Consider the following 12,808-nt stretch of genomic DNA (forward strand, 5'->3'; position numbering starts at 1 on the left):
GTACTGAAGTTCAATTTTGAGAAACATGTCGATACTTCAGTATTTCCATTTTTTATAATTTTAAGTATCAAAAATTCAAGTTAAGTAATTAATTTGAAAACGTGTTACTTTGGCTCTTATGCAGAATGTTTTCTATAAAGTAACTACACTCTTAGAGAGGATGTGTTAAAAAGTGACACAAAACTGTGTCGTTACATGTATGACACATTTTTTTGTGGATTTCAACACAAGATGAGTAAAAAGATGAAAAAGCTGAACACAATTTAACACTTGTCTGTTATTTTACGTGGCAGGAGGTGGAGCCCTTTCTTCATGTTCGCGCCACAGAGACAGAAGACAAAGGAAAGCAAGATGTAGGCTGCATCTCCCGTTGTGCTTGGTTTTGCCCCCTGACCCTTCAGTAAGTATCCATTACTAGTTTATAGACTATAAATGTATCTCACCAGACTGTAAAGTGTTAGGGTAAATTCGGCAGGTATATAAACCACCAACTAAATCTTATTTCTAAGAAAATCCATAATGAACATTGCGTTTTATTCAGCAGGGCTGCCTAGCTTGCTGCCTAGCTAACGTTAACATAACGTTTGCTAACGTTATCCTAACGTTAACCTAACGTTATTTAACTTTCATTGTGATTTTGAAGTTTATTTCTAGTTTATTCATCTCTATCTAACTACCGAAATTACACAACATACATTTAAGTTAGGGCAGTAGAGAAAACAGTCGCTCATTTCGGTGAAGTCGCCGTGAAAGGTGAACAAATAGCTAACATTAGCTAACTGGGTTTGAAGTCAACACAACAGCAATTCAACATTAACGCCGCCATTCTACAGCATGTGAATGACCACCAACATTTAGGACTAGATCCGTTTGCCCATTGTGTTTTTTTATGTTACATCGACACAGCAATGTTTCAGTTAGTGACCTTTAGGTGTGTGTAGGTTTAATACCAAAACAATGACCGTTAGAGTGCTTTTAAATGTTAGCATTTATGACTGTGGCATTGTTGTCAGTTTTTTGTGTCCTAATGACTGACTGCTAAGCACTACTGGTAAGTGTTGATGTTAAACGTGACATGTAATCTACTATTGTTAAATAATTGTTAAAGTAACAGAATTACTGTGTTAAGAGTTTTAACACAAGATTTGGCTTTTCAAACATAGTAATTGTGTTAAATATAACACAACACAAAATGTGTTAGGCTATATAGACACATTAATGTGTTGAGAATTGACACTTCTTTAAATATTAACATATCTGTTTTAAGAGTGTAAAGTTATTTTAAAAAAATGTAGTGGAGTGAAAAGTGCAGAAAATGAAAATATTCGAGTAAAATACAAGTATCTCCATCACTGTGCAGGCAGAAACAAAGCGGTCACATGGAACTACAGGGAAACACTTTATTAATCTTTTAGAATGACAAAGACACCAAAGATCACATACAGAACAATGTATGATTTATCTGAATTTAGTTTTAAGTTGATGTAATCAGAGAATCAAAGAATGCATTTTTATTTAACATGTAACAAAGAAAAATATAAACATGCAATCTATAATGTCATTATGTATGGTTATTATCTGATGAGCAGTTTAGAGATGTGGTTTAATATTTAATATTTTCTGTGATATTTAAAACACAGTGAATTACATTTTTTTAATATACATTACAAACACACTATTTCTCATATTGGAAATTAAAACAACTCTGTCACACAAAAATGTGGTTAAATGCAAGAAACAGTAGAAGAGAAAGGGAATTGTTAGTTCTGATCAACCAGTACAGAAAAAAACATGTCATATCAATGTTTTAAACACTGACGATTATGGGGGGGGGGGAAAAATCGATTTACATTAGTGATTCTAATCATCCACAATTCTGAATCGATTCATAAACTTAAAAAATCGATTTTCTATTCAAATTCCCCCGTCTCTCTGTGCGCCCCCACGAGCTTCCATACACAGCGCTGCAGCAAGCTTGGGGAAAGAAAGACAACAAAAATGTCTTCAAAATAAGAGCTTTAAATTGCACCCCATTGGAGTTTAGAACTGGGTTCTTAGCGGGGCGCTTTTAATTTGAAAGTAGCGACCGTTCCTAGCTTGCGCTACAACAACATGCTAACAGCGAAGACAGCTACAGAGACCAAGAAGACACTAGCATCTCCTGGATCTCAGCGGCTGTCCAGTTGCTAATCTTGATGTCCGCGAATGAAGTGATGGACTGACTGCTGTGATCAGCTGTTTCCTGGTTTTAAAACTGTGTTAGGGTTGTGGGTTGCACAGCAGCGCACGTCATCGACACCTCCGCACATCTCACGCAATTTCCAGCATAACGACGTCTCAGATTTAGATCGGAATGGAGTTGGATAAAAGTGTACCCTCCGAGGTGGCAAATTGGCAGACCAGGACAGACCCCCAATTTACCGGCTTCTGTCTAAATCCGCGGAGCGAGCCGCAAAAAGGATGGTCAAATTGGCGGCTTGCTGCCGAGTATAAAGTGGCTATTAACTATGCAAACAAGGGCAGCTATGCACTGCAGGCACATTGTCAAACAGAAGTGCACTAAAAGAAGGTGCAGGTCATAACTAGGGATCGACCGATATGGATTTTTTAGGGCCGATGCCGATACCGATTTTTTTTCATCAGCCTTAGCCGATGACCGGTACGGACTGCCGATTTTCTTGAGCCGATATTTGGAGCCAATACTACTTTTGCTCCCTCAATTTACATCATAAAAATTACACAATGATGATAACAAATGTTACAAGTCTCAATTTAAAAAAAAAGAAACATTTATTGAAATTAAAAAGGGTGAGTTAGAACAAGAACAAGTAAACAGTATTTAACAAATATTAAAAACAGGTGAGGTAGAGCGAGCCTTTCCAGGAGTAGGCTCTGTGAAATGCTGCCACACTGGATTGGTTTTCTGCTCTGCCATTTCTTTAAAAAGAATAAACAAAACCACAGATGAGTGTCAATCTTGTGCAATCATCTTACATTCATATCACCCACATTATGTGTGCATCATATGGATGGGTGCATATGGTTAACTGTGCAAGGGTAAAAGGCTTCCACATATATAACTCAGACTTGATGATGCATTGTTTGCTGATATAATCAGGTCATCACAAAACGTCTTTTGTCAACACATTTGAATAATTTAAGCAAACAATAAACAATAAATAAATAAGCAGCCATTGAAATAAAGTGCTTAATTTGTAATTTAAGACTGCCATGGTTTCAACTGTTCTACATAAAATGAAATGAGCATGTCTTAGGCTACTATGCCACCTTATATGCAAAGACAACAAACTAGTAGGTCTAAACCAAAATGTAAAAGAAGCTGCCAGAATGGCAACCCCAGAACATAAATCAGCAGAGGAAAATAACGTGATGTCAGATGCGCATTAAGCAACAAACTGTTCAAACGTTGTAAAAGTATAAAACTGTTTCTCAAAGTTTGAAAAGCTCTCCTTCAGTCGGCGCAGCTCTCCCATCGCTGTGATGCATGTGTGTCCCACTGAGTGAGACGCACACACACACAAACACACACACACGAACTTCTGTTTGGTAGCTGACGCTGACTGAAACACTTAACCACCATTGAACTGGATTGTTAATGCTAACGTGTGCACACGGCTCTAAACACTAGTAAGGGCATTACAGTGCACTTGTCTGGTACGTGATAAACGTTAACACAGATTAATATTCAATATTATCTTTCATCACTAAAGCTCTTCTTGAGGGGGGGTTGTGCTAGGATATCATGGCGATGGCAAGCAAACTCTGCCTCGCTCCAAGTAGGGAAAGAGAAACACACACACCCCGCTCCAAGTAACGTCAGGGAGAGGGAGAGAGAAACACACATACGCCTTCAAACCTCCAGCCAGGTGGTCACTAAATAAAACTTCACAGAGCTGCCTGTGGAGCCTGTCTGTAAATAATGCCAGATCGGCGAACGCAGCAGCCGGCATCAGCCGATGCCGATTCATGTAAAAAACGCTAAAATCGGTCGATAAAATCGGCCAGCCGATGAATCGGTCGATCACTAGTCATAACATCCACACACAGTGTAGCCAGCACTTTCCTTCCAAGCGGAGATACAGCAACTTTTTCAAAACCCATATTTATCTAGTCAAAACACACTCTTTTAGGGCTTGCTTTTTTCATTCTGCAGCAGATTGCGCTATTAAAGTTGTGCTGTTGCGCATTTCATGAGAGAAGATCTCATTTCTTATATAGCATAATGTGACCACAGATAGATGTTACCTTTTGTCTTAAGTTTGCCTTTGTGTGATTACATCATTGGAATCACTTTATTTAAAAATCACATTATCTTATACAAACTATATTTGTTATGATATCAACAGAGGCGGAACCCAAAATGCACGACTCGAGACTCAGGCAGCTATAGTAAAGTCAATATTTATTGTAGGACGAAGAATCGTAGTGAGTAACAGAACTGACGACTCCTGGTTTGGCGTCCCTTGAGGCAATGGCGGCGCCGCGTAGCCATGTGGTTCGCGTCCCGCTGGTGGTCCGGTAAGTGGTGGAGCCTACACGGCTTGGTAGGGAAGCACAGGAGCCTGGACGGGCACGTAGATGTAGCTGGTTCGACCAAAACGTAGGCAGGGGCTGTAGGCTGGCAGGCAGGTAGGTAGGCAGGAAGGAACAGTTGAAACACTCAGTGCGTTTACATGCACAGCTTAGTCAGATTACAGCCATAGTCCGACTATGCTGCTCAATCGGACAACTGCAATTATCCGAGTATACATCCCAGTGAGAAAATAGAATTACTGTCCGGAGCATGTCATACCCCGGTACGCTAGGTGGCGCTGTACCCATTTCAACTAGTGTTAACAGCGCACCCTGGCTGACCTCTTTACGTCACCAGCTGCCTCGGCATTCAAGAAAGATGGCGTACGAAGAGCGAGACAAAGCTACATCTTTGTACACTTCGTATATGGTGTACATGATAATTACACAAACTAGATGCACTCTGGCGCTCTTTCTTGCGGTGATTATGGAGGAAAGCCGCCGCCGCCCTCGCCGTCCATCTACTTCCGGCTCACGGCCCCGGGGAAAAATCTCGCGCCTGCGCAGAAAGCAAAATCCGATCCGATCCGCTGGAAATGTATACATGCAGGAGTAATGCGACTTTCAATCGAATAATCTATGTGGTGTAATTCGACTATGAGAAATCCGATCTGGTCCGATTTTAGTCAGACAAAGGTGTATACATGCATCTTAAAAATCCGTTCATAGTAAGACTAACACAGTAATTCGGTTTTCTTGAGTGTCATGTAAACGCACTGACTGTGACACAAGGAAATGCAGGTCAGCAAACAAAGCTACACAAGCTAATGACTCGAATGAGCAGAACTCAACACGAGGAGCCAGGATCGAGAACTAGGGGTGGGAATCTCTTGGCACCTCACGATTCAATTCGATTCCGATTCAGAGGTCAACGTTTCGATTCTTAATCGATTCTCGATTCATCTCGATGCAGCAAGTTCTTATGTAAATTTCCATGCACGATTTAAAAAAAAATAAAGTAATTAAATCTTAGTTTGCTAATCACTTCCTTCACTTTTTTCTCACTGTGTGACTACTTGGTACTTTTAAAGCAAAGTATTTGTAATGATCCATACTTAATTTACTTCCAATATATCTAATTAATAAAACAAATGAAAGAAATGTGGCAAGTCAACTGGAAGGTTACATTTGCTAGCAAACATCCAGCTTTGCAAAGAACCAAAAGGAAAAGAAAAGTCTTCCTGTAGCAGCATACATGTAGTACATTAATACAGCTGCAGCTGGTCGACGGTTGATACAGGTGTTTGAATCCCAGGTCGATTTGGACGTCTCACACTTTGCCACAGCTGACTGACCTCACGCTGAGTTCAGGCTGGATTTCAACATACTGTGTGGTAGGGCTGGGCGATATGGCCTAAAATCAATATCACGATATATTGAGCAACTCACCTCGATAACGATAAATGAACGATAAGTAACCCCCCCCCCCCCCCGCACCCCAAAAAAAAGGAAAACAAATCCTGTGTATTTACAGAAATGCCACTTTAAAGGACTGTAAAACTACATTGTAGTTAAGATTTTTATTATTTATTTAGTAGTTAAGAACAATTGATGAGCACACGATTGAACAGCTTAAAAGCACAGATTACTTGAAATGACAGCAACTGAACAGGTTTAAAAGTATAAAATATACAGTCCCTTATAAACAAATTCTAAGCTTCTCGCTTCTCACTTTTTTATTTCTTCGAATTGAATCACGTGGTTGTACTGCAGGTGGTGGAAGAGGTTGGATGTAAATAAATAAACATTTTGAGGACTTCAGAATCTAAGACATGAGACAAAATAGTAGAGAAGTTGACATTGCTGCTTAATAATATGTTGACCTCTTGCGCATTAGAGAACATTTTTTTACCATTATTTTCTTTATCATTATATATTTTTGATAGACACAGAATCTGTTTCACAAGTCAGTGGGTCACATGACATGGAAGCTATTGAGAAAAAAAAATCAAGATTTCTGCATATTAATATTCATATAAAATAGAGGAAGCACTAAAGTACAATAAACATAGCTGTGTCTCATTCGTCCAGTTTACTAATACAATCTGCTGCTGGAGTCACTGGGTCACATGACATGGAAGATATTGAAAGAACTGCAATTATTTTGTATTAATATATTTATGCTAAGTAATTCGATGACAGTCCCTAAATCAGTTTCCAGCGATTCAGTGTCATGTTCTGGGAGGTGAGCTAACCGTCCTCCTGCTGCTCACACTTGGTGAACCTCAGTAAAGTCGCGGCTGGACCCAAGTAGAGCTTAGAATCAAGCCAGACCCGAGCCCGTGCATGTTGTATCCGAGCCCAGCCCGACACATTGAATGCAATTATGAGCCCGAGACCGATTTAAACCCGACAACTGTTTAATACGTGGACTGTTATAACTGACGTTCTCGACTACAATTGCAAGTTGTTTGAACTACAGAAATCTTACACAAGTGCGCACTTAATGCACTCGACAAAGCCAACAAATGTTATTATCACGGACCACAACTTGATTAAAATGGGTTCACACCTCCGACTTTCCTCCACACTTGCTCAAAGTTAATTCTACTGTTTTTTATTTTTTAATTTACATCGTCATGCTCCATGTTGCAAGCTACACAATCGGTGATGCTGGTAACGCGTTACTAGTTTTGTCATTTTAATAGTAAAAATATATATTTTTGCTTTCTTTTCGCGTCTCGGGGAGTGACGTCACGTACGCGAGAAGTCACGTTTCTCAGCATGAGGACACTCACGTGTCAGACCACGCAGAGACACAAATGCAAACAACAATGGAGGGAGGAGAGAGTTGCGCGTTTTCTAGCTGGAAATACAGTCATTATTTTGAGTTAATAAAAAACAAAACACAAAGGTTTGATCAATGGACCGGCCGGCCGACAGTGGCCTGTTGCAGCCTTTGAACGCAGCATCATTACACAAACTGTCCACGACTCACAGCGAGAGTGGGTTCACTTGATTACTAACCTGGCATAGCTGGTTTTGCATCAGCGGGCGGAGTTTGCAATCAAAGTAATGTAAAATAAGCACATCGGTATACGCTGGGGTAGATTAATCAAGTGGACCTAACATGTCCCCTGTCCCTAGTGGATGTTATGTCTATGACACCGAATATACCAACATGGCCAAAATGACGTTGGTTATCGTTGTAAATTTCGGTATCGGTAAATTTTCGGTTTATCGCCCAGGCCTAGTGTGCAGGCTGTTTGACAGTGTACAGTTTTCACATCGACTTGGATTCAGCTTAATAACGATGTATGCGGCTGGGAACGATGGCTTTAAGTAACCATTTGAACGCACGGCGGAATGACAGAAATACCTGATAGTTAGTTACAGGTGTCGCAAGTTAACCTGGACGCTGCGCACTCAACGCCACAGCTAACAGCTATCAGCTTTTAGCTAACATCCGACAGCGGTCTCCACGCTGCTCTCGCGCCGCTCGGCATGGACAAATGCCTCAGACTGTTCCATCCATGAGTTATTTGTGAGTACAGACATTCACGACACATCCCATGTTTTTTGTTGTGTGCACGTCGTCAACTGTCCGGGCGCTGCACTTCTGCACTTCTGAGTTCCGCCTCTTGCGTTCCGTCAACATTACGTTGTCAATTAACAAGTATTTTTCCCACCCCTATCGAGAACTCAGTTTACCGCTATGACTGATAGTAAGATCTGGCGATGAGTGTCTGAAGGTCCAGAGGCTTTATGGAGGAGTTGATTGCTGGATGCGTCCCACCTGGTGCTTCCTGCAGAAGAGAGTAGCCACGCCCATGCACAGACAACACAGACAGGGGAGGGGGAGACAGGAGGATCAGACAGACAATGGAGAAAGACAACACAGGGAGAGACGACACTGCCAGGACCCAGATCATGACATATATTGTTTTGATGCCATAATTTGCCTTAACACACTATGCATTGTATCAATTTTTGAATCGAGAATCAGTTGAATTGAGAATTACTGAATTGAGAATTGGTTGAATCGAGAATCGATTTTGAATCGAATCGCGACCCTAAGAATTGAATCGAATCGTGAGACACCCAAAGATTCACATCCCTACTGACGATGTGTCGGCTGAAGCTCATTGTGCCGACCCGTTCTTTAGAATAATCAACCTAATAGAGGTTAATGTAAATATGTAAATGTAAATAAAACAAACTGAAATGAAGAAGATCCTGAATGTTACACATTTAAAAGTATTTCCATTAATACAGACCAGAGGTTTTAAACAAATAATTGTAGATCTTTTGAGTTAATCAATCTTTTGAGTTATCACAAGACAAAACATCATCAACATTTTGTGATTTAAAGAGTTCCACTCACCATAAAAAATGAAAAAAGATGCAACCAACTGATGGATGCTTTCACAAATGTTACTGCATTCTGTATTAACATCTTGTTGGACAACATTATGATTGTGTAGAACTTCATCTTCTCCATATTATAACACCTAGAGTTCATTATTGTCTCTTATTATTATTGTTGACTTACTGATACTTTAAAGTGTTTATAGTCACCTTAGATCAGGTGACTGTGGTTGTTAGCGTCACATCACAGAGATTTGTTCTATTGCATGTGATGCTGATTTGGATGTCAGCCAATGAGAAGTGTTCCTTGTGTCAGTGATACACATGTCTGCAAGTTCACTGCAAAATATTACAGTTAAGAATTCCCTTCTGGAACTTGTCTGTCACTTGAAAATGTTAAAGACCACAAGTATTTTAAACGTTTCCATCGTGATGTGTCGACGTCTTTCAAAGTTTCTGGTGTAAGTTTGACAATTTCTGCTTCATGTAGTTGCTGCAGATTTTTCTTTTCCTCCTCTGTTTTCATTTCCTTCATTTGTTTTTCATGCTCTGTCAGCATTTTATTTATCTTTGACAGACTTTTAAAATCTAAAGTCATGTGTTTCACCAATTCATAAATTTCATGATATTTTTTCTTCATTTCATCTTCTTTTTTCTTTAACATTTCTTCATTTTGGTCACTAAGTGCCTTTAAGATGTCATATTGCTGTTTTTCTTCTTTCATTTGTTTCTCGTGTTCTTTCTTCTGATCTGCAAACTTCTTTTTGTATTTCTCTTTGAACTCATTGAACTCTTCAGCTTTCTTTCTGGCTTCTTCTTCATGTGTCTTCTTCAGCTTTTCCATTTTCTGCTTATACTTCTCCTGCATGTCTTTTCTCTCTTTCTCCTCTTGTTCTCTTCTCATTTGATCTTCTTCTTTTATTTTATTTTCATAATTTACTCTCATTTGTTTATATTCTTCTTGCAGTTTTCTGATTTTCGTTTCTTCCTCCTGTCGTCTCTGTTCATCTTCTTGACGTCGTTTTTCCCACCATTCCTCTTGTTTTTTATCCCATTTCTCTCGTTCTCTCCTCATCTCTTCTCTGCTCTCCTCCAACTTTCTGTCAATGGTTTCCTTTGATTCTGATCTTATTTTTTCCTCCAGAGCATCAACTTTTTGTTTCCACTCCTCTTTCTGAATTATTTCCTCTTGTTTTCTCTTCTTGTCTTTTTCTCTCATTTCCTGTTCTTTCTTTGTCGCCTCTTTTTCTGTTTTGATGTTTTCTTCCTTTTCTTTAAGTTTTTCTTCTATCAGTTTTCTCTCCTTTTCTATTTCAGCTCTCTGTTTTTCCATTTTTGTTTTCAGTTTTTCAATTTCTTCTCCATATTTTCCTTGAAGCTCCTCCCTCTCTCTCCTCATCTCTTCCTCCTTCTCCTTCAGGATCTTCTCCATTTCTTTCTGTATCGCTGCCTCGGCCTCTTGCAGCATCTCGTTAGTGTAGCAGCTGCCTCCATTTGTCTTCACCATGGTGTCGATCTTTGTGATCAGCTCACTGACCTGCTTGTTGTTTTGTTTATCATGGTTATTAAACACGTGGTATCTTCCTCCACAGTCAGCGATCAGTTTCTTAAAGGCATCATCACATTTCTCTTCGATGTATTCTTCAATAGACAGCTTCTGTTGTTCCAGTTTATCTCCTCCAGTTAACAGAATGATGGTGAAGTTTTCAGCATTCTTCCCGAAGCCTTTCTTGATAAGTTTCAATGTCTCCTTCTCTTCTGGTGTAAATCTGCCAATTTCCATCACCAGCAGGAAGACATGTGGTCCTGGAGCCAGAAGACTGATGCATTTCACTGTTTCCTCATTAACCTCTTCATTAGACAGAGTTGTGTGAAACAGACCAGGAGTGTCGACAACGACGACTGGACGACCGTCAACTACAGTCTCTTCTTTCTGACAACGTTTGGTGACTGATGTTTGGCTTAAATCAGCTTTAAACTCGTCTCTTCCTAGAATGGTGTTTCCTGTAGAGCTCTTCCCACAGCCAGTCTTCCCTAACAGCACAATCCTGAGACAGTCTGGACTCTGTTCTTCATCAGCACCTGTGAAATATGAAGACATGGAGTTACTTAAATATTCACAGTTAGAGTATATACTGTTTAATGTCGAGTGAATGATTTAGCATAGGAAAATATTATTTAAAAAAAATATAATGTGTTACTGTTTATGCAGGATTTAATGATAGAAAAAAATCAAGGTATGATAGATTTCCTTTTAATAAAAAGAAAGAAAACAGACCTCAGCAGAGCGTCTTCAGCACCATTGAGATGAAACCAACAAAGCCAACCAATCAGAAGCAGAGTAAAGCGGGTTTTAAGAGAACAAGCAGTATCACAGAACAATACAATGAGAAGGAGAGAATAGAATACATTCATTCCCTTCTTAGATCCATGAACTTTATAAGCAAAAAAACAAATGATAGGATGGTTGATATCTTGAAATTTGGTATAATTACATCTCTTCTATTTATATTTAAACTGTACAGTACTTACAGCTGGTGGTGCTGTCTGTTCTCAGGTCCTTCAGTTCAGCCTGTAGTTTGGTGATGTTTTCCTCTTGTTCTCTGATCTTTTCTATTTGAGCATGTGCAAATGTTTCTGTTGTGTAGCTGCACGGTTTGTCTTTGTAGGGTCTCAGTCTAATTTTATCCACCGTGTCCAACAGCTCTGGGATCTGCTGCTTGTTGTTGATGTTGAGAACAACATATCTTCCTCCACAGCTGTGAAGGAGCTCCTGGATGTCTCTATCCTTTCTTACAAAGTCAACAACAGCTGGAGCTTTAGGATCTGACTCCACAGTGAACAGAATCATGGTGAAGTCATTGACCCGAGAGCTGAATGTGTTCTGGATGGTTTTTAACTCTCTCTTGTCTTCCTCAGTGAGGGGACCCTCAGGTAGGACCAGGATGAAGGCGTGGACGCCCTCAGGATCACAGAGGGAGACACACCTGAGTGATTCCTCCATCACTTCCTCCTGAGGTTCTCCACACAAGGCAGGCAGCTCCACCAGGGAAACCCGACGTCCACACACCTCTCCCTGACTCTGAACACACTCTGATGAGTTGGAGTCTGAAAGAAACTCTGTCTGACCTAAAATAGCCTCAGCTGCTGAAGTCTTCCCTGCTCCCCTCCTCCCACACAGAACCAGGTTTAAAGCTGCTCTGATGTCTTCAGACTTTGGGCTGATGGTCTCTCCACTGCAGGTGAGGAAGGCTTCTCTGTTTTCATGGACAATCTTCCTAATAATTTGCATTAAAGACTTGTGTTTGTTTCCAGACATGCTGTAGGATCTTCCCCCACAGTCTTTAATGAGCTGTGTCACAGACGGATTTGTTTTAGTCTCCATGCATGTCACAATGACCATCGAGTGTTTTAAAGTATCTTGACCAAACAAACTCAGGATTCTCATCAGATTTTCTCTTTTCTTCCCTGTGAAATCAGAAAGATTCACTAACAGCAGGAGAACATTTGGTCCAGGAAGACAAAGACTGATGCACCTCTTCATCTCTTCTCTGACAGCTTCCACTGGCAGACTAAAGATGTCTGGAGTTTTAACTACAGTTAGAGGATTTCCTCTCCACTCTCCACATGTGGCCACACACTTCTTGATCTTTTGGTTATAAAAAGCTTGGTCCCCGATGATGCGGTTACCGAGTCTTGTCTGATCGTTCTCACTTTTTCCCAGCAGCAAAATCCTGAATCCAGATGCTGTGATACAACAGAGAGGAAGATAAAATGACTCGAACATTGTGAGACTGAAAGCACAACATTTTATATAAAGAGATCTCTTCAGTCATCTACAGCAGGAGTGCCCAACCAGTCGATCGCGGTCTACTGGACTGATTCCAAGTCGATCGCAAGGGGTGTA

General features: G+C 40.2%; 1 protein-coding gene and 1 long non-coding RNA gene across 3 annotated transcripts in view; one reads left to right on the top strand and one right to left on the bottom strand.

Annotated features, from left to right (window-relative positions):
- Window positions 1–12,460, bottom strand: part of LOC115587828 (golgin subfamily A member 6-like protein 22) — a 76,423-nt gene extending 63,963 nt beyond the window's left edge. For both annotated transcript variants that reach the window (XM_030427879.1, XM_030427878.1), the window contains exon 1: window positions 11,434–12,460. In XM_030427879.1, the coding sequence (XP_030283739.1) occupies window positions 11,434–12,445 (1,012 nt within the window). In that variant the 5' untranslated portion in view covers window positions 12,446–12,460. The remainder of the gene's footprint in view (window positions 1–11,433) is intronic.
- On the top strand, window positions 333–12,519 carry LOC115587888 (uncharacterized). Its single transcript, XR_003985216.1, has 3 exons — window positions 333–400; window positions 11,821–12,143; window positions 12,382–12,519. It is a non-coding gene; the product is annotated as an uncharacterized LOC115587888 (long non-coding RNA).
- The last annotated feature ends 289 nt before the right edge of the window (window positions 12,520–12,808 follow it).

Source organism: Sparus aurata, chromosome 9, assembly GCF_900880675.1.
Source record: "Sparus aurata chromosome 9, fSpaAur1.1, whole genome shotgun sequence".
Taxonomy (NCBI): Eukaryota; Metazoa; Chordata; class Actinopteri; order Spariformes; family Sparidae; genus Sparus; species Sparus aurata.